The following is a 21,757-nucleotide window of genomic DNA, read 5'->3' as shown; positions in this document are numbered from 1 at the left end:
TTGTTTGAAGCCGCCTTGACAAATCCAGTTCTGGAGCAGTGAAAAGGCCTCTCTCTCTCTCTCTCTCTCTCTCTCTCTCTCTCTCTCTCTCTCTCTCTCTCTCTCTCTCTCTCTCTCTCTCTCTCTCTCCCCGTTAGTGCTTTGAAAAATCAAGCTATAATCCAGAATCAATCAAAATTCTGTCCAGACTTGGTAGTCCCTCACGCTTAGGTAATGTCAATGACAATTAGCCAGTTACCTGAAACTCCCTAACCTGCCAGGTATACATCATAAAGGTCATTGAAATCACAGCTGTCGAGGTCATAATAAAAATAATTTAAATCACAGCTATTGAAGTCATAGTAAAGGTCATTGAAATCACAGCTGTTGAAGTCATAGTAAAGGTCATTGAAATCACAGCTGTTGAAGTCATAGTAAAGGTTATTGATATCACAGCTGTTGAAGTCAGAGTAAAGGTAATTGAAATCACAGCTGTTGAAGTCATAGTAAAGGTCATTGAAATCACAGCTGTTGAAGTCATAGTAAAGGTCATTGAAATCACAGCTGTTGAAGTCATAGTAAAGGTCATTGAAATCACAGCTGTTGAAGTCATAGTAAAGGTCATTGAAATCACAGCTGTTGAAGTCATAGTAAAGGTCATTGAAATCACAGCTGTTAAGCATAAAGGTCATTGAAATCACAGCTGTGAAGTCATAGTAAAGGTCATTGAAATCAGCTGTTGAATTAGAAAGGTCTTGAAATCACAGCTGTTGAAGTCATAGTAAAGGTCATTGAAATCACAGCTGTTGAAGTCAGATTAAAGTCACTGAAATCACAGCTTTTGAAGTCGTAGTAAAGGTCACTGAAATCCCAGCAGGCGAGGTCACACCCGAGTTACCTGCACATGTAAAAATTTAGTTTTCAAGAAATATTCTTGAGATATTTTAACCAAACATAGGAAGCAGACTTTGTGATGTGAAATCGAATTTTAAAAGTAGTAGAGATAAAATCTAGTTGAACTTTGAAAATATGGTCAATTCATGATGAACGAACTTTGTTTTTTTTTTTTTTTTTCGTTTTTCCAACTCGAGTTCAGGTATAGATCAGTATTTTCACAGTAGCATCTTGCTGTGTGTGATTTGATCAACGGTTTTAGAGTAATATTTTTTAGACTTTATAATAAGATAATATTAAACGAGTGTTTTCTAGTCATTCGTTAAAGAGAAAATAAAGGAAGTTGCTGTTCTAGAGGACTAGTTAGTAGGATCAAGCAACAATGATGGGAATAGTTTTTAAAGACACATGTTGAGTTTTTGCGATCTAGGCTAGCAGATGAACAAGGGTCATTTTAAAGCAGAAACGAGGTATTCAAAATTAGAGTCTTAGGAGAGGAGGATAGGTTAGTTAAAGTAGGGTTTATTAGGTTAGGTTTTAAAATTAACTTGTTAAATTTGGTATGATCATTTTTATCAGTTGACCCAAGCACGTTAATGATGACGTCAGTGGTTCAGTCATCGTTGTTACCCATTTTGAAAGGCTAACGTTTTTCTAAAAAAAATTATTGCTTTTGAATAATTAAGTTAAGGCTTTTAAAAAGGATATTGCCACAATTTTCGAAAACTTATTTACATGTTAATCGTTGTTACCCATTTTGAAAGGCTAACGCTTTTCTAAAAAAATGTTGCTTTTTAATAATTAAGTTAAGTTTTATAAAAAAAAAAAAAAAAAAAGATATGGCCAAAACTTTTGAAAACTGATTTTCATTTTAGGATATTTCTAATTTATAATGTTCCCCAAAGTACAGACGCGATTATCCCCTGGAACCTGTATGTACTGTCTGACCTCCCTGAACACTGGTTTTTCCCCTAATACTGATGCATTTTCCCCATCTTCCTCCCCAGTTTTCCCCAGTCTACTAGACCTTTTCCCCAAGTAGTACTTAATTCTGTAAAATATATTCTAGTCTTTTTAAATGCTGCCCAGAATTAATTTTATTTCGTAGTCATGTTTTGATCCTATTCGCTGTGTTTTTTTATTTGCCCCTTTTCATGATGCAGTTAATAGCACTGCTATTTTTTTATCTGAATGTTAATTCAGCTTTTTATTTTGTTCATATGACCGATACTGAGTTGTTTTTATTTGATTTGTGAACTTCTTAAAAAATAAAGCGTCAAACTTTCATTTTCTGTTTTCTTAAGTTTACTTTTATTTAAGTAATATGCATTTGTTACTTGGCACCATGCTCGTCATGTTTTTCATGTCTTTTGGACCTATTGCTCTGTCAAGGACGTAAGCCTTACACTATCGTATTTTGAAATTAAAAACAACTGTAATGGCAATTTGATACCAGAAAAAATTTTATTCCCCTTTTTCACAAATTGGAATTTCCTGTAGAAAGTGGGTGGGGGTTTGTGGTAGGGGGGGAGGTTAGTGCCATCAATGCATCTCTTGCGGTGCACTGTAGGCATTACTGAATGTTCCTTGCAGTGTCCTTTCGGCCCCTCGCTGCAACCCCTTTAAATTCCTTCTTTTATCTGACTTAACACCTTCTCATAAGAGTTGTTAAAAGATTATTTTGCAGCACTGAATGACTTCATGGGTCCCAGCACTTGGCCTTGGGCCTAAAATTTATATTCCATTTCCAATTTGCTCTATATAGCAACAAGATTGGAAATTCCTTTCGTTACTTAATTTTTATTGGCAATCGTTTTCAATTTTACGCAGTGAAATTCCGTAAATAGTAATACATTTAGACCCTTATATATAAATTTGACAGTTTTGATGGTTTCAAACAAAATCTCTCAGTACCTATAGGTTCACACAACTGAAAATGATCCAACTTGGTAAAATAAAATAAAACTTATATACTCAAATGAAAGTATATTTTGAACACTGAATAGGAGTTCTGGAGCTCATTCTACTGTATACTTATGCCCTAAAAATAAGATGTGAAGCAAGGGGGAAAAATATACTGTCACCTTACTAACCGAACACTCAAATACAAGCCTTTTATTTAAGAGAATAATGAAAAAACACTTAATATCAAGTTGCACCGAAAATATTAGTGTTACAGCATGTGCACTTGTCAGCTTACCTGGCAGTTGAGTAGTTGGAAACATCTGGCAACTTTCAGCATCCAACGCTAAGTGAAGCCTTTTTCAGCTGTGAGCTTTCTCGATAACATTAACTTGTGGAGTTAGTGTTCTAACATAAGGGTTTTTGTGGATTACCTCAATAAAATTCCCTTTTGTGGAATTCGTTTTCTAACTAGGTTTAAATATTGCATATTATCCTATTACAATTATCTTGGTGGATTTAATTTTCCAACAAGGTTTCAATGTTGTGGATTATTTTGATAAAATTAACTATATGGAATAGTTTCTCTTAACGAATAAGGGATTAAATATTGTGGATTATCTCAAGATTAACTTTGCAGAAGTTTAAAGCAGTCAAAGAAATGGAACATGCTATGAAAGGTATTGATTAAAGTTAGGTTGCTTTTCCTTTACTTTTATTAAAAGTTCATAGCGGTCTAACTTTGGCCCTGTCCACACTACCGGGCACCGCCCGACGGACAAACACTGTTCCCATAACCCGTTCCACTATACTGACCGACCGAGTATGGAGCCAGAATGATGCGATTGTCTGGTAACACTGCTTCCGAAGCGAGAGAAAACATAAACAGCTGGAAGTGCCCGACGGGCTAGCCCGCTAGTGTGGACAGGCCATAAGAGGTGAGGTATGTAATTAGAGAGTGTATTGTTTCAAGATTTGTTGTTTATCATTCACTTTGTTTATCTGCAGAAACAATTGCTAAGTACGACGCGCGACGGAGAGTTTGGGATGCAAGATATTGGGGACATCATTGCCTCCGGCCTTGGACTTATCGAGTTGACAATCATAAGGTAGTGTATCTCATTTATTTCAGATTTTTGGAGTAGTTTTTCCGAAGTTAAAGGACTATAGATACACAGTAATTTCGTTAAATTTCAAGGACGCATTTCACGAGGAAATTGGTGAAATTAAAGAGTCTACCTCAAAGCAATTTCTTTAAATATTTTAAAGACTCAATTTAGGAGCATTTTTAGTAAGATTTAAGGAGAGGAATTGATCTTATTGTTAAATTTAATTTCTTAGAATTTAACAGATTGAATTAGGAGTATATTCGTCAATTTTAAGGAATAAATTGAGGATCATTCTTAAATTTGACCACTGAATTTTAAGAGTGATTTCTTGGATTATGAATTTATGAGCATTTAAGGAACAAATAAAGTAATGATATTAATAGATTGATTAAAGTAAATAAATAAAGAACTTCAGAATCATTTAAGAAAACTGAAAGAGCAAATCTAGGAGCCCAGGAGTGGGGTAATACCATGAGGCCTCCTCGTTCGGTGCACTGTAAGCATTACTTGAGGTCCTTTGCAGCGTCCCTTCGCCCCCTAGCTTCAACCCCTTTCATTCCATTTACTGTACCTCCGTTCTTGTTCCCTTTCTAACATCTTTGTCCACCATTTCCTAACAATTATTTCGTAGCGCAACTGCTGTAAGGTTTTCCTACTGTTTCACCTTTCAAACATTTTTGCCCTCAATTTCCCTTTCAGCTCTGAATGACCTCATAGGTCCCAGTGCTTTAGCGTTTGGCCTCAGTTCTGTACATATTCCATATCACTCAGGAATTCCCATTCGCCAACAGGGCCCGTGACCTTGTTGCTAAGGATCTGAACGGCTTCAGTGACCCTTACTGCGTGGTGAAGGTCAACGGCGAAGTCAAGTACAGAACCAGGGTCATGAAGAAGACCTTGAACCCCGAGTGGGAGGAGACGCTCATCACTCATTTGCCCAAACCTCCTGATGCCTTAGCCATTGTGAGTCTCTTATTGGACTCAGGTTTTTTTTTTTCAGTTATCGAAAATGAAATAACATTCTTTTTGTTAGCGATTGTGAGTCTCTCATTTGTTTTTAATTTTATTTTTTTCATTTTGTTTTATTGTTTTTAATTTTATTTTCATATTTTTTTATTGTATTCAGATTTTTTTATATAAAAAATTAGCCCTTTTATTTCTTTTTAATTGTTCTTTTGTTTATAACAGATTTAGTTGGCTGGTATTTCATACCTACTTTTGTTATTCCTTAATAATAGTTATTTTTTTATAATATTTAGTCAGCTGTACTTCATACCTGCTTTTGTTATTCCTTAATAATAGTTTTGTATAACAAATTTAGTCAGCTGGTATTTCATACTTTTGTTATTTCTTGATAATAGATATTAATAATTAGTAATAATAATTAGAAATACAGGGAAAATTCATTGGCATTGCTGGAATAGGTCCCTTAAAACGTGTAAATAGTGCTGTCAGTGCACCTCACGTGGTACACTGTAGGCAATTACTTAAGGGTCTCTGCAGCGTCCCTTCGGCCCCTAGCTGCAACCCCTCTCATTTCTTTCACTGTACCTCCGTGCAATATTCCCTGTCCACCATCTGACTTTCCAACCTTTCTAAAGAATTATTTCCTGCTGCACCTCTGCTTGGTTTTCCCTGTTACACTTTACGAACCTTAATATCAGTTTCCCTGAAGGACCTCGTAGGTCTCAGCGCTCGGTCTTTGGCCTAAATACCATTATACTCTTCATTCTTATTCGACAGACCTTGTGGGACCACGATGCCTTTGGTAGAGACTTCTTGGGATCAGTGTCCCTTCAGGAGATGGAAGTGAGACAAATGTCCCAAGCAGATGGGCCCATCTGGAAAGCCCTGGAGGGCACCAAGTCAGGTCAGCTCGAAATCAGGGTCAAGGTCATATCGGATGATTACGAGGTAAGGTCGATGCGCACGAATATCTCGGGTCGTTCTTTCTGAAGCTTATTTTTCTTGCATGTTTTTTTTTTTCTTTGGTATGATATTTTATTATAGTTCATTTCATTCGAAATTGATATGCAACACTTTTGATTGGTGGTTTATATTTCCCTGAAGAGGTGATATCAAAGTTTTTTTTTGTGTGTAAGGGATAAAAATTTTTACTTGGAATACTTAGTTGCTAAAGAAAAAAAAGTTGCAAAACAACAACATACATTAGGTACAAAAACAAAAAAATTGCAATATACTGTATTCATGGTTAACAGTCCACAATAAAATCTTTACGTAGAATACGTCACTTTAAAAAATAAAAAAAAAATAGGCACAAAAATTTTTTTAAAAAGCCATTACATATTTTCATATACTGTCTCCATAGTTAACAGTCCTCAGTTTAGAGATATCTCTGTGCCTATAGTTGTTTTTAAGCCTTTTCTTTTAAATATCGAATTCAATCGATGGAAAGTATACATAGATGCCAAAACATTCCAACATTTGTAGTAGGAGAAATTTTCCAGTCCAGTATTGTGTTAAAACTTGTGTGTGTATAACACTTTCCTCTTAAGACAGTTTTTTTTTTTTTTTTTAATTACAAATCAAATAACTTTTCTCTACAGTTATCAGTTTTTCTTTTGTTTTACAAAGCATCTCTGCCTTCAAGGTAATGGATATATTCTTTGGATAAGCTTCAGGTTTTTCTCGTGTCTTCTTAAGTAACTTATTGTTTATATTATTCATCGGAATGACAAGGATTTTTTTTCTAAAGCTGATTCTCTTCTTGCAAAGCATCTCATGTTTGAAACTGGCTTGAAGTTAGTATTCTCTTTCACAAAGCATTATATAATGATCTTCATTTCTCCCAAAAACATATTCAGTCCTAAGCATATATCGATCTTAATTTCAAAGCATCACGCTTTTTTTATATATAAGTGACTTGATAAGATATTTCCACACAAAGCATATCTTCTTTTTTTTTAGCATACGAAGGATTGCCTCTTTCCAAAGCATGAAATGATTACCCTTCCTCGTATCTCTCTCTCTCTCTCCTAAAGCATCAAATCATAGCAGCTCGAACGGCATCAGCCTCCCTCACTTCGGGCATGATTTTGGAAGGAGCCAAGTGCGATCCCGCGAGCGATGCTTGTCACATAGAGGAGCATGCTGGCACCTCTTCTGGGGAAGATTCCGGAATCATCTTGCCTCAGCCATCCCCTCTGAGAGAGGTAAACAAGACCTTGTAGGGCCCTAGGTAGAGGATGCGTCTGAACTGAATATTTATCTCAGCTCTTTTTCTGTCAGTCGTCATTTTCATCACTACTTTACCAATTATCTTTCTTTAGCAATCACATTTCTCGTTTTGTTCAAATGTCTCTCTTCACTTTTGCATGGATGACTTTTCTCCGTCGATGACATAAGTTGTTGTCACGCCATTGTACATTTTTTGCATCAGTCAATCTACTTTTTTTGTCAAGAAATGGTTCATTTTGTCTGGAAAATGCTATACATTCGGGAAGTCTTTCAGCTAAGCCAGACCTCAGTTTCTCACTCTAAATTGATATATTTATAGGGTCTTTTTTTAAGCATTTCCCACATGAAAATTCTTTGAAATACAAGTTGCATAATCATGAACCTAAGATTATCAAAGAGCAGTGTGGAAAAGCAGGAAAAGTTGAGTAAAAGTTTTATGGCATAAGTGATTGTGCTGCTCTGTTTTCAACCCCTAAAATTATTCGTTGTTAGGCCTATGTAATAATCATTTCTGATAGCAAGATTACCAAGGTAGATAGATTACAGAGGCTTTTATCGAAATGGAAGTTAAAGCTACTGTTGTCCGGATTAAATTGAAAACAATAAAACAATCATTGTCATAAATGGATGTCGTTGGTTTTATTTGGTTTTAGTGTTGTGCCGTTACAGCCACCATTATTTTGCAGCACGAAGAGGAGAGACCACCCAGAGTTCCCGCTCACAGCATGTCCTACACGTCAAGTGGCGGTCTGCCCGACGCGCAAGAGGAGATGGACAGCTGCCGAAGATCGAGCGAATCCGCCCTCCCGTACAACCAAGACTCGCCTTCCATCGATAACGACTCCTCCTCCTACAGTAGTTCCATAAACCAGCCGTGTAGCGGCGGCAGCCCCACGCACAACTCCAAGTCGCGCAAAACCGGTGCCAAAATCATCGCGAGTGCCTTGGCCATGGCGAGGTCCTCCAAGGGCCGCGGAGACGCGGCCCAAAGCGATTGCTCCAACGCCTCTAGTCCCAGCATCAGCCACCAGGGCTCGATCACCAGCACCCACCAGAGCAAACCCCTTCCCAAGATCAGCTTGCCCGAGCACAGCGAGGATGACTACGGGGGCGGCGGCAACAGCAGCCCCGAGCACGCGCCCAAGAGTAAGAAATCTGACGGAGGCCTCCGGGCGGTGAAGGAGAAGGTAGGGTGCACGCCGTTCCTTGGATGCTGGACCAGACAGCAATCACAAGACGATTTGCATCGTTGATTCGATGATAACTTTTTTTTTTTTTTTTGCATGACTTAACTAATGCATCTTGATTTGCCGATGTGACTCTTGTAAATATATACAGTATATATATATATTCTTTTTAGCTTAAATATATTTCGATTAATTGCATCTTGGCCTTTATTTTTTCCATATTTTAGATAGACTAGCTGGACTTAGATTCTCAAAAAACAAAAAGACATCATCAAATAGCTTTTGACGCCGTTGTCTCCCAATACTGAAAAGACATTGAAAAGATTATATAAATATATATAAATATTTAATGTTATTTACATTTTAAATTTTTTTGCAAACCATTAGTCCGACGTTTCACCTTCGCTATTTGGTAATGCTAAGCGGACAATAGAAACGATGTCTAGTGAGGCAAAAATAAGACTTTTTGGACAAAATTGGTTAAATGGTCCGTGTGCTGATCACCTGCAAAAGGGCATAAGAAGAAGTTTGTAATAAGGTCCCCCCCCCCCCCCCTCACCTCCCTCCAGCTCTCATGGGAATATCTTTATTCACCTCTATTCACCTGTATTAATTCACCCAGTAATGTCAGAAGGTCCTTTGAGAATCTACTGCCTGGTCTCTCTTAGTAGTGCATGTAGAATGACATAGAACTGACGTGAAGCTCTTGATGCATGATTATTCTTAAGCTTCGGACAGTCTCTCTTTTTCTACGACTAATCTGCGTTTTTTTTCCCCCAACTTCTAAAGCTAAAGTAAATGCATTTGATGAGTAAATTGTTAAACAATATACTGTGTAGGTCTGGGATACTGTAGACAATATAGGCGTCTGTACCGAACCGGGTTTCTATATTACAGATATCGTATCTTGGGTTAGCTATGGATAAGTGAATAAACCTCACATGGATAATGAAAACCTTTCCATCTCCCTACGTAAAACAACATCTCGGAAATAGTGCTTTCAATTTGCCAGAGCTGCTGATTTTATCAAAGATTCCATATTTTGAAACCGACTGTAATGCCAAAATAACTGTTCTTTGTTTGAAACAGTAGAGAGTAAGGCTTCTACCTAACTGATTATAATTCAGTTAAGCGCCAGTTTTATCATCTCTTCGTTCAAGACTTCACTTTGGCGTAAGGCTGAGAGAAGTAAACAAAAGTCGTAGCATTTTAGTTGAGGTAGAGAATAGCGAGGATTATTAAACACGAAAATTAAGTCAAATGACTTTTAAAATACTTATTTTTCTACGATAATTGTTTGGGGAATTGATCAAGCCAGCTGATCTATGTATAATGAGTAGGTAACACTGAGGAAAACGAAAATATACCACCTTACGAAGGCAAAGGATCTGAATAATTAAACCCTATAGTGTCTCGGGTTTAGAGGCTGCCCTGCACACGGGGCTTAAGTAGAATGGGGCTGGCCACTAAAGTACACAGCCACTTAGTGGCCAGCTGATATTATCAGCTTGTATACACCGGTGTGGCCGAGAAACAGACCTGGTAGCCACTTCGTCTCTACTTTTTTAATGTCGTCCACTTTCAGTGGTTCGTCTGCATTCTTCCATACAAACAATTTCCATTTTTTTTTTCCTTATTTTAGTGGCCGGCCACGTTCCACTAGAAGCGTCCCGTGTGTGGGGGTAACTTTAGACTTCCACAGCGTGTTTGTGGAATGGCTTATCAAGGTTTATGTCGCAGCATGCTTTCGTTTTTATTATTGCTACGTGGTTGTTGACCAGTTGGTAACAACCTAAGCTGCAAAGTGGCACACTTTTGTGCTGAGGATCAGCCCTCAAAATGACTTTTGATTAACTTGGTATGGCTTTCGTGTGCTGCTTATGTAGTTTATTCCTGCAAACGTTGCTACTGTTAAATGAGGAACACCTGATCTTTATATTAAATGAAAATATTAATGAGAATTCAAACGCAGTTCACCAATCAGTCAACCTGAATGAGTACGTGGCTGATAGAACCTTTAGTTGAGATATCGGATACTGATTACACGGAAAGACTTTGCCAATAGGCTTTTGTTAGAAGGCCTCACGAATGAGGACTATCTAGTACTTCATGCACGGGTTGGAAACTCTCCATCATGACCTTGCCGTAATCCGTTTCTGGGGAGATGGCCGTGGTTTTGGTGCCAGAATTTCTATTTGAAGTACGACCAAAGCAAGGAATTCCTCTCTCTCTCTCTCTCTCTCTCTCTCTCTCTCTCTCTCTCTCTCTCTCTCTCTCTCTCTCTCTCTCTCTCAACCAACTTCAAGGCATTATGGACATGGGAAAGTAATAATGCATTTAAAAGTCTAAGGTTGTCGGCTTCATTGAAACTGCGTTTGTGTCAATTATGACTTGAGAAATTTAGCATCAGTGAAACGTGCTGTATATTATTTATCTTAGTAAGGACAATCAATCATCAATATATAATATATATATATATATATATATATATAATATATATATAATACATATATTATATATACTATAATATATATATATTATTATATATATACAAAATATATATATCTATATAATATATATATATATATATATATATATATATATATATATATATACATATAGTATATTATATATATATATATATATAATATATATATATATATATACACGTTTATATCTGGCTAGTGTACCACCAGCTGTTGGATGGATCTGGAAATTCACTTGGGTTTATAATAAACATCTAAAAGAATTGGATCCATTGTTGTCGTCGAGCGGAGAGGGGAGGAGGGGTGAGTTGCGGCGTTCTGCCTTTTTTCTTTTTTAATAGCAAAGTGGCCCCTTGGCTTATGATAATAATAATATTAATAATAATAATGTGATAAGATTAAATAGGTAAATACCCTTGACGGGAGGTGGTCGAAGACGAAGTATGATAAATATGAGGGCCAAAACACAACAGGGAATAAACTGAAGTTTGTAGTTCTGACGGGAAGTGTTCAAAAGGTAGAAAGATACTATAGTAGATTCACATCAACCATGCATCTGACGTCTAGGCCAATCCCTTACGACGCTCCTGAATGGCTGTTGATAAGCCAATCACAGGGCTGGAAACTGTCTCTCGAGAGAGTTCACAGAGGCAGGATGTATGTTCCATCTCTCCTGAGGGATACTTCTTTTAAAAGCATCCCTCAGGAAAGGTGGAACATACATCCTGCCTATATGAACTCTCTCTCTCGAGAGAGAGTGAGAGTTTCCAGGCCTGTGATTGGCATTTATCAACAGCCAATCAGGAGTGTCGTAAGGGACTGGCCTAAACATCAGATGCACGGCTGATGTGAATCTTCTATTGTATACCAAGAGACAGGCGTAGATTTATATAGACGGACAGAATATTTTTGTGTAGGTAGTTGCCAAGCTGCTTCTTCCCCATTAAAAAAAAAAAAAAAAAAAAAAAAAAAAAAAAAGACAATACGAAGAGCAAAGCAAATATATTTAAAAAACTGAAATCAATACAAATTTACGGGAGTTTTGTTTGAACTAAAAGATAAATAGATAAATAAATAAATCCATGGAACTTGGAGAGCCATTTGCTTTCAAAAGGCCAACAACAGTTTTAATTTTGCCGAGATTGTAATGAAATACCAAGCCATGAACTTAGTAACCATTTTTTTTACTGTCTGATAATAAAAAAATGGAGTCTGTATACCTTGAAATTATGGCCTGTAATCAATAGGAAATCTTGACTGAAATCCCGCCTTTCTATTCTTACTGTAACCATCTTTCCAATTAGATTTATAGGCCTATTTTCTTTAAGCCAACAGTACGTATGCGCAGCCGATATCATTGGAGCTAATTGTAACGGCTGCCCATAATTAGTTCCAATAATATCGGACACGAATATTCTTACTGGTAGCCAAAGAAAACACTTCAATAGTCTATGCCATTCTCCACTAGACAGCCAGACACTTACTATATGTAGACCTAGACCTATCTCCACCGTAATGTACGTATTGGACTGCACTTAACACACCTTTTATGTTTACTAAATAGAAACACTTTATGTAGGTGTCCACAGCGCAGACACTTCTCTGTAGCCATGACGTAGATTGCTAACTGTGTGGCTTGTGCACAAAAACCGATTAGTTTTGATTTGCTTTCATTTTTTTTTTCTTTTCTGTCACATATCAACAGAGGGTTAATTTAAGCTTTATTTTTGTTTTAGACACGCAGTTGTTGCGTCTTGCTTGTTTGAATACTAATATTAAATTATCATTAATATTAGTTAGTTCACACAGAACACGATTATGTTGGCTAATTTGTAGTCCAGCAAGAGTAGGCCTTACTTGGTTTTAATTTGTTGCCTATATGCTTTCAGGGTTAATATACTGCTTTAATTTAAGTTAGGGTTAAGGCTAACAATATTTTATAAGCTTGTCACATACAATTAAACATTTTACAGATATATGTATCTAGGTATGTATTTCGATGTATGTAGTTTTGTAACATTACATCTACAAGTGTTCATATGTATTATGTCATGTATGCGCGCTGCTCGCGCGTATGTAAGCACATAAACACCTATTTTGAGTAAGTATGTAGCCTTAGACCTATAAGAAATTCCATTGTAAAATTACAGTTAAACACACATTTATTAAGTAACACATTCTCTCTCTCTCTCTCTCTCTCTCTCTCTCTCTCTCTCTCTCTCTCTCTCTCTCTCTCTCTCTCTCTCTCTCTCTCTCTCTCACCACATATCAGTTAGTACTTGTGTGGGATTTTCCCTCAGATGATCAGTAAGAACGAGTCATATAGAATATTAGGAAAATTTTGTTTTCAAATATAAATTTAAAGGATATAGTGTCAACAGATAAAAGTGAAAATATCTATGAAGTATTGCGTTAGCCCCTAGTCCTATATATTTCTGAGTGCTGCTGTTTAATTGTAAGTAGGTCTCCACGGCATACGTAGAATGAATCACTTAGTGACACTTTCTTAATAGTAAATGGCAACAACAAATATTATTGAATTTCACCCATTAAATTTTTGTCCCCTTTGCACGACTCCAACTGCGTTTAGCTCGACGAAACCTGTCCCACTTGTTATACCTATGGTAACAACTCGTTGGACATTTCCCTTTCAGTAAATATTCGATATTGTGTAGAAATGTTTGGGCTGTGAAGAAATCAGCACCAGCGTGATGTTTTCATCGGGAAAGCATGTGAGACTAGTCATAATAGGAACATGAACCTTTGATTAGCCTAGGTTACGCGTATGGCTTCATGGTTATTCCCGGAAAGCAAGCAGTCTCGGCCTCATTTTAAAGCAATGTTGCAGGATGTATCATAGAGAGAGAGAGAGAGAGAGAGAGAGAGAGAGAGAGAGAGAGATGAGAGAGCGAGAGAGAGAAGAGAGGAAAGAACGGAGGAGAGAAGAGAGGAGAGACTATGCTGTAGAGAGGGGGTATTTGGCGTGTCTGGGACTGATTCTAAAAGTAAGAGAAATAATAATCGGCATTTAGAAAAAGGAAAGAGCCACCATGCATGGCAACGGGAATTTAACACTCGGTATCTGAATGAAACTTGAGTATCTTGAGAGTTAAGTGCCAGTAATATAGTGGTAATGAAACGTAACGCGTGTACTACATACTTTTAATCTGTTTAGTGTAAAGATAGTAAACGGTTAATGAACTCCAAGTTTGGACTTGCCATTGTCCACCTCTGGCCCACCCTTTTTACCTAAGGTTTCTGTATACAGATATACAGAATTACAGTACCTTGTCCGTTTTAAGTGACATTAGAATACCTAGTTTCAGTTTTGCGATAGTAAAAGTGTCTCTATGAATGGCTGCCTCGACCCTCTCTTATATCTTTCACTGTCGTAAGTGTAGGCCTATAAATTTGCTTCCAGAGCTATCCGTGGTTAAGTCTTCGTTTCAGCAAAATGCTTGATTGATGAATCAGCGTCTTATCGTGAAATATGATATCATAAATATGTTTTATGGCCGACTCTCGGTGATAAGATGTTGGTTGGATATCGTTGGAAATCATATACCGTGGCCTTTATGAAGGAGATGTTTGTGGAAATGTTTAAAAAAATGAAGAGACGAAAACCCCTGGACAGAGATGCTCGGTTAAAGGAAATGGTTTTGGTTGATTTTAAAAGAGAATTGGTATCTGGTAAATAGAAGCTTTCCGTTTTTTGGAAGACTAGCCAGCCATTTCGTTAGACACAGCTAATTGCCGTTTTTACAAGAAAGACCATTTCGAGGTTTTCATGCAAAAAAATAAAAATAAATAAATAAATAAAAATAAAATAAAAGAAATGGCAATGAAACGATAGGGCACGAAAAGAACCTAAGAATACCAACCTAATTCTCAACCTACGGGTGTATACTGGTTGCAGTTTTGCTGTATAAGCTTTGGGGCTGTGGGATGCAGGCTGATTCGGACCTTAATCTTGGCTGATTTGGACCATTTGGTAGGCTGATTCGGACCCATACTAATAATTTTATATTATGGCAATGGTTATTTCTATATAAGCATTCCGTATCGTTCGTCCCTGCGAATACGAAAGCCACCAGGAATTGAGGCGTCAAATGTATTTCGCCGTGTTTAGTACGAGCCCCTGGGGGTTAATTACAGTCGTCCGAATCCGAATAAATATTACTTAAAATTCTAGTTTGGGAGGTAAAACTGCATAGAAAAATCGGCCAATCATATGAAGGTCCGAATAAGCATGGATAAAGGTCCGAATGAGCCAGTATATGGTCCGAATCAGCCAAGGTCTGAATAAGCCTGTTCCCGGGCTCTGGTATTGTCTTAACCTTATGAGTCGTGGTTTGATTATTTTTTTCTCTATCTAGCATTTGCGAAGGTTAATGTATTGAGGAGAAAATTTTAGTTTTGACGTGTTTTACCCGAGAAAAATAGAAATTATAATGTGGTAGGTGGCTGGAGCAGGTGACAACAGAAGCTTAAACTCAGAAGAGAAAGAGATGAATAATAACGAATTAAAGGTGAAGAATAGATAGAGATGGAGATAAGCTGTTTGAGACTACCTGATAGTTTAGTGTCGCTGAAGTCTTTTTCTAAGCTGCCGAATATAGAAAATGGACAAAGAAGCATAGTAAAAGCGCAGACTGAGTTAAAAGCGAGTCTGAGATTTCGCGTCATTTCGAGATAAATGTTGAGAGTATGAGAGCAATTAAATCTTGAAAACGGCTGTTATCATCAAACGTAAAATGCTCTTATACGTAAATGAATATTTAATGGACTGACTATAATGGTATGTCTTTTAAAGTAGTGACCGAAAAAACAACTGTTGCGTGTTGTTATTGAAAGTTAATTAATGAAAAACAACTTCAGTTTAGGAGCATAACAATGCCTACGGACGTAAATAGATTGTTTTGATTAGGAAATTAAGGTGAGGCAGAAATGTTTAAAAAAACGCACATTTAATTATACATCAGATGCCACGGACGGATAGATATCATTTGAAATGAATCAAAGCTATACACTACCGTTTATAAAGGGACACCCTTTGAACCATTTTTGCTAGCTGGGAGCATCAATATACTCCTATTTTTTTTTTTTCAGGGTAAACGTCACTGAAATGGTTCTGACAAGGACGAAAGGCCTTTGTAAGGGAGCATGGTATTGCACCATTCGTGTTGCATTTGCCCATAACGCAGTAAAATTGCTATTGTCATTTCGAATCGGCGCTGTCGCGTTTATTCGGACATTTCATTCGTAATTAATTTTTTAAAAATTCATCAACTTTATCGTCAATAATAAAAAAAAAATCTTTATGGTCATTCCCTCTGGTAGTCACATGGCACCATCTAAAACGGACTTCGTGGTGCTAAAGCTACTAAGATTAGAGTACCATTGATACAGATCTCTTGTGGACGTAGATAGATTCGTTGCATGCATCCTTGATGATGATTCTCCTATAGTGCAAAGTTCAGAGCAAAAGGTGTTTTACTTTGCATGTTACGACATCCTACAAAAATACGGGTCAGACAAAAGATAATAATTCAAGCACAGCCATAAAGGCGTTTGTTTATTTCCTCATCAAAGTGGTTTTTTTTCAGTTGTCATTGTTAGTACTATTTGCCGGTGTGCTACTGTGGGATTCAGGGTCTCTGTAACACGGTTTTTTGGACTTTGCTCCTTGTCAAAGCATCGGATGTAGCTGAAAGTTGACATATGTATATTTTACAACCACACACAAATTTTGTCAGCATTATCAATAACCTAAACCCGATAGTTTTAATTTTTATAGAGTAAAAATGATCTATCCGACGCCATGGCCAATGATTACGAGCCAAGAGTCGAAAAACATTCATTACGTAAGCAAGGTAAACACACCTTTCGACGAAAAATTGCCCCGCCCATCCAACAGACAGAAACTCCATCGGCTCTTAGGCCAACTGCTGGGATCCTTGAGGATCATTTAGCACTTCTTACAACTACTCGAGAAATTAGTTTTTATAGCCTGAAGTTAAATTTTCTAATCCAACAATGCCCATGATAGCCTTCAGTGTTATCCTGAATTATAACGAGGCGAAAGTGGGTGGAGCCTCATGAAGTCATTATTCTGACGATAATTATTAGTGAAGGTTTAAAGCCAATATACGGTACCGACTATTTTTTTTCCAGTAAATAGGTAGATAGCCAATAAATAAAAATTACTTGACATTGGATATAGCAGTTATCAAATCAAGCTTGTCTACTATGTTTTTGGTAATTACCAACTATTCCCTACATCTTGTCAATCTGATTGTGACCTATAAAGTAGACTGTAATTTCTTGGGTAACCTATTTTGGGAGTTAGACTAATAATCGAAGTGTATTTTGTATTTATTAACATATTTTGTTGGTTTGTTCATTATGGCAATAATCAGTGGGGAGGTTTCCGAGTTCATAAAGGTTTACTGCTTTGCTTGTATTTAAATTTGTATGTCATTGTTGCCAGAGGTTTAGCCTTCGTCGTTACGTATAGCCAATCATCCACCGAGAAAGAAGGAAGAAATGCTGTCATAAGTTACGTAACGAGTGCGTTCGAAACTTTTTCTCCGAGTAAGTTGGCCCGTCTTCAAAAAAAAAGTCACTTTTACATTATAAGTACCAAATTTATTCAACCTACGTAATGCAGAATACAGTCAAAATTTATGTGTAGATATAATATGTATTCTGAATAAGCGTTATATTTATGAAATGCATAGATAAAAAGTTATTGCGAAAAAACCGTGTTACAGAGGCCCTGAATCTCATAGTAGTTTGTTTGTTTTAAGCAGGGTTACGTACGTAGATACGTCAATGGTTAGGGCAGGATTTTTACGAATAACTTACCAGGAGGTGGGTCTCATGAGTGACTGTTAAGTGATTCGATTGTGTGAGAGAGGAATGTACCATGGCGTTGCAGTTGATTTTAATGTTTAGCCTTGTCAAAGGTTTGGCTAGTACCAAGATGGGTTACCGTCACAATTGCCGCGCACTTAATTAATCGGTCAATGAAGTTAAACTATATTGGTTATGGTGGCAAGAGGGTAATAGGCCACTGATCCATGACACCTTATAAAAATTACATTTTAAAAACTAGCAACAGACTGTAGAGGTTTAAATTAAAACTAGCAACAGACCGTAGAGGTGTGATGAGAACGGCAGTTGTCACAGAGAGGTAGAAAGGGAAAAAAATCCATATAGAGTAATTGAGTGAAAATAAACAAACTGCATTCACCAGAACATCAGTTCATCACGGTCTAGCAAGTGCAGTTTATAAACCCCTTGGTCTAACAGTACCAGTTACGCCTCTGCACTAGTCCCAAGATTAGTCCCATGTGGGAGAAACCCCTCAATTATTCCTCTGTTGGCATAGGCGGTGAATTTGGTATTTGGTAGATAGTGAAATGTGATGGTCAATCAAGATTGCTGACAAACTCTTAAAGCTATTTGCTCATAAAGGAGAGAGAGATACGTGCATGCAAAAAATATAAATAAATAAAGAAATAAAAGGTAATCTATAATATTTAGTCATCACTAGTTGCAATATAGTCCTTAAACGGTGATTTGAGTATAATTACAAATGTTATATAATGTCGGATATCTATAACAAGATATCCCATTTTTAAAACTGTTTTAATGAACACCATTCATAACCCCCCCCACAAAAAAAAACTTATTTTTAACCCATACACCGGTTGAAAATTAACGTTACTTTAGTTTAAGTATTCACCTATATCACTCATTCTTCGACGTACTTTAATTTCATTCGTTGTCAAATTTTTCACAACGATGAACGTGACCAGAATTTGTTGTGTACCTTTAAAAAGATCGTTACATTTTAAAAAGATCGTTACATTTAAAAGTATTCCCACCATTGTACGTCGTGGGGAAACCTGTAGTCTCATGTGTAGTTTTTAAAACTTTTAATTATCTTTTTACTGTTGTTTTTCTAAAGGACTTGAGCGACCAGGTCTCAGTACATTCGGCCTTTTGGAATATTTCTTTGTGAGTTACTATTGTAATGACGTTACGTCTTCCAATAAATTTCAGCATAACAACCCCGAACATTCTCTCTCTCTCTCTCTCTCTCTCTCTCTCTCTCTCTCTCTCTCTCTCTCTCTCTCAGTTTCTGTCTCTGAGCTGGAGTGAGTGGCTTTGATCAAACATGCCCTTATGTTACCAAAGTTACTAGATATTGAATATTCTCTCTCTTCCTCTCTCTCTCTTTGAGTTTGGATTGACTTTGATGTGTTCTGTCATAGGTGTTACTAAGGGAGCTGTGTATAAAATGCGCTCTGCCAATTCAAGGCAGTGCAGAAGTTGACTAATGTGTTGAAACACTATTAAACTATTTTTGTGTTGTGTAAACTGTCCTGTTAAACTGTGCTGTTCAAGAATTATTATACGTACTGCGTGTTTTTACAGGAAATTTTTCAAGTTAACATGACTTAAGTCTTTACATTACATGTTCTTCGTCATAATAGATTGTTAGTTTTTTCAGTAATAGCCCCACCTCCCCGTTTTTTTTTTCCCCCGTTTTTTTTTTTGTTTTTTTTTTTTATATTTTCTTATTGGCCGTTGATTGTAAGCTGACATTCGACAGTTGTCTTGTGTTAGATCTTTTCAATAATAAAAATACGAACCCAGCTAACTATGGTGACCATGATCATAATCGTAATTAGCATAATTAAATTTCTCATAGGTGACCTCCATATTTTATTTGAATGGTTCATTAAATGAGAATTGTTGAATTTTGTAATAGTTTGCTGTATGTATTATTTTGGTATTGTATAGTGGTATTCCTTTCGTTGACTTTTATCATACATCGACATTCACTTGGGGTATAACTGCACAAATACATGTGTTGTATGAGTGTGGGCAGTACCGTATATATATATATATATATATATATATATATATATATATATATATATATATATATATATATATATAAACTTAATTGTAAGTCCCTATTATAACACAGTCGCCTCCTGTTCTAGTATACTAACCTGCAAAAAATGTATGCAATACTGGAGCTGTAGAGTATGTTGTAACTGTATTGTAGGAGTAAGTTCAGTTATTACAAAAAGATTACAAGCTGTGGATGGCGCTGCGATGCAACAAATATATTGATAACTGGCAATTGGAAGAAACTTCGTAGGGTGAGTTAAACGTAGCCTGGTCGTGGGTGCGGGGTTAAGTCAAACAATAGAATCTATAGATCTAAGTATTCAACTTTTGTCATTTGTTATAGATTTTTTTTCCTGCTTCCCCGAAGCATTGTTATTATGTGTTACACTGTCACATTTTACACATTTCATGATTTTACATTCATAATATTTCCCATCGGAGGCGTGTAACTTCTCTGGGCGTCAAGTGTGAGAATTTAGGCCTATACGCTCATCCGATATATCCGTCTATATGGTAACATTTCACCTTGAAGATGAACCTGTGAATAAATCGTGTTCTTGTTGCGTGATTTTAGGAAGAAAACAATGTTCGTTGATGCATCGCATAACGGTTTGAAACATTTAAATCAGGTTATACGAATTACTGAGACAAAAATACCAAATTTTGACACATGAAACTTCAAAGCACATCTTGAGTATGGATTTCGTAGGATATATCGTAGCCACATGATTGCAGCCTCTGCTTCCAAACACACAATAGATTGTCTAGGCTTTGCTTGTGATGTGTTGGTACGCTTAATGTCTCGTGATAAAATGAATGATTTTTGGTTTATTGTCAAGGTTCATGCGACAATCTTTGCTCTCTTCAGTGTGAGCAAGACTTGTGTGAAGAAAATAAACTCTGGCTATAATTATCATAGTGAGAACAATGTTTAGATGTGCAAAATAATAGATAAGACAGCAGCGTACTGGAAATTCAGCTGTCATTATCTTTTACGTTGCAGGGACCATTATGATGCTTAATGATAGAGTCAAATTTTGCTTCTTGCCTGGCTTTAGTTTTGTGGCCACGGGCATCTTGCATTATACTTATAATAGTGAAGTTATTGGGATGGTTTACTTTAGACACATTTAAAACGAGGGATATGTAATATTGGGACATTATTGCTCTATTGGCAAGATTGTAACGGTTGCTATTAAACTTATTTTTATTTGATGATGTACAATTTTCAACCCTTCGAACAACTGATCACAAAATACACTTTTTCTGACTAGTTTTGGTACCTCTGCTCCCTAATCCTTATATCTGTCTTACTTCTGTCCTATCCATGGTACACCAATTACCTCTAGATACACTTGTATAAATCTTGTACTGAAAGCCATTAACGAAATTTAAAAAGAAAGTATTAATGCTTCCTAACATTCATCTAACGATGTATGGTGATTTTTGTTTTTGACAGAAATTCAAGAATTGTAGCATCTAAAGCAGTGGGTAGTGTTTGAAGAATACTTGCTAAGGAGAGCCTTATTTTTTTTTTACAGTTTGCATGTGCCTGTTATCAATAGTTTTTTTTTAATATGACATTGACATGAAATGGGAACCATCAGTGTTTTTTCTTCTCCCCCTCATCCTCTGATCCTCCCGTCCGCCTCTTGGCCCTGTCCTTCCTGACCCCGATTGGCCACGAAAACCTCCTTCAACATCCCCAGATGCGACGTGGTTTTGCCCATCCTCTGCGACGTTTCCGTTCCGAGGCCAGTGTTCGAGACGCCCCTACCCTCTCCCCTGAAGTCCAGTCGTGCGAAAGCCCTGAACCTCACGTAGAGCTGACCTTATCTGGCATTAGCACGGGTATGAGGTTGGGGGTTGGTGGGGGTGAAGGAGATGCCAGCGAACTCCTGGATGCCACCCTCAGCCATGCCAAGTCACAACCCAACTTGCTTCTTCTGCCATGCAACAATAACAGATGTAAGATTAATCTTTTACAGCTTCTAGTTTACTTTTTTTAAGTTTGTTTCTCCTCCCTTTTCGATGTATGGTAAGCTTTGGCAAGCCTCTTACTCGGTGTCCC

The 21,757-nt window shown here is 37.0% G+C and overlaps 1 protein-coding gene across 9 annotated transcripts in view; it reads left to right on the top strand.

The window, feature by feature from the left end:
- The window catches only part of LOC135200357 (uncharacterized), a 373,732-nt gene that overhangs the window by 348,877 nt on the left and 3,098 nt on the right, over positions 1-21,757 (top strand). For 7 of the 9 annotated variants that reach the window (XM_064228954.1, XM_064228953.1, XM_064228955.1 and 4 more), the window contains 6 exons: positions 3,784-3,884; positions 4,676-4,847; positions 5,628-5,798; positions 6,887-7,057; positions 7,769-8,269; positions 21,396-21,654. In XM_064228954.1, the coding sequence (XP_064085024.1) occupies positions 3,784-3,884; positions 4,676-4,847; positions 5,628-5,798; positions 6,887-7,057; positions 7,769-8,269; positions 21,396-21,654 (1,375 nt within the window). The remainder of the gene's footprint in view (positions 1-3,783; positions 3,885-4,675; positions 4,848-5,627; positions 5,799-6,886; positions 7,058-7,768; positions 8,270-21,395; positions 21,655-21,757) is intronic. The other 2 variants (XM_064228957.1, XM_064228958.1) reach the window with 2 other exon arrangements.

The sequence above is a fragment of the Macrobrachium nipponense genome, chromosome 26, assembly GCF_015104395.2.
Source record: "Macrobrachium nipponense isolate FS-2020 chromosome 26, ASM1510439v2, whole genome shotgun sequence".
NCBI lineage: Eukaryota > Metazoa > Arthropoda > Malacostraca > Decapoda > Palaemonidae > Macrobrachium > Macrobrachium nipponense.
Note: the sequence above shows the minus strand (reverse complement) of the source record. Positions and strands in the feature narration are given on the sequence as shown.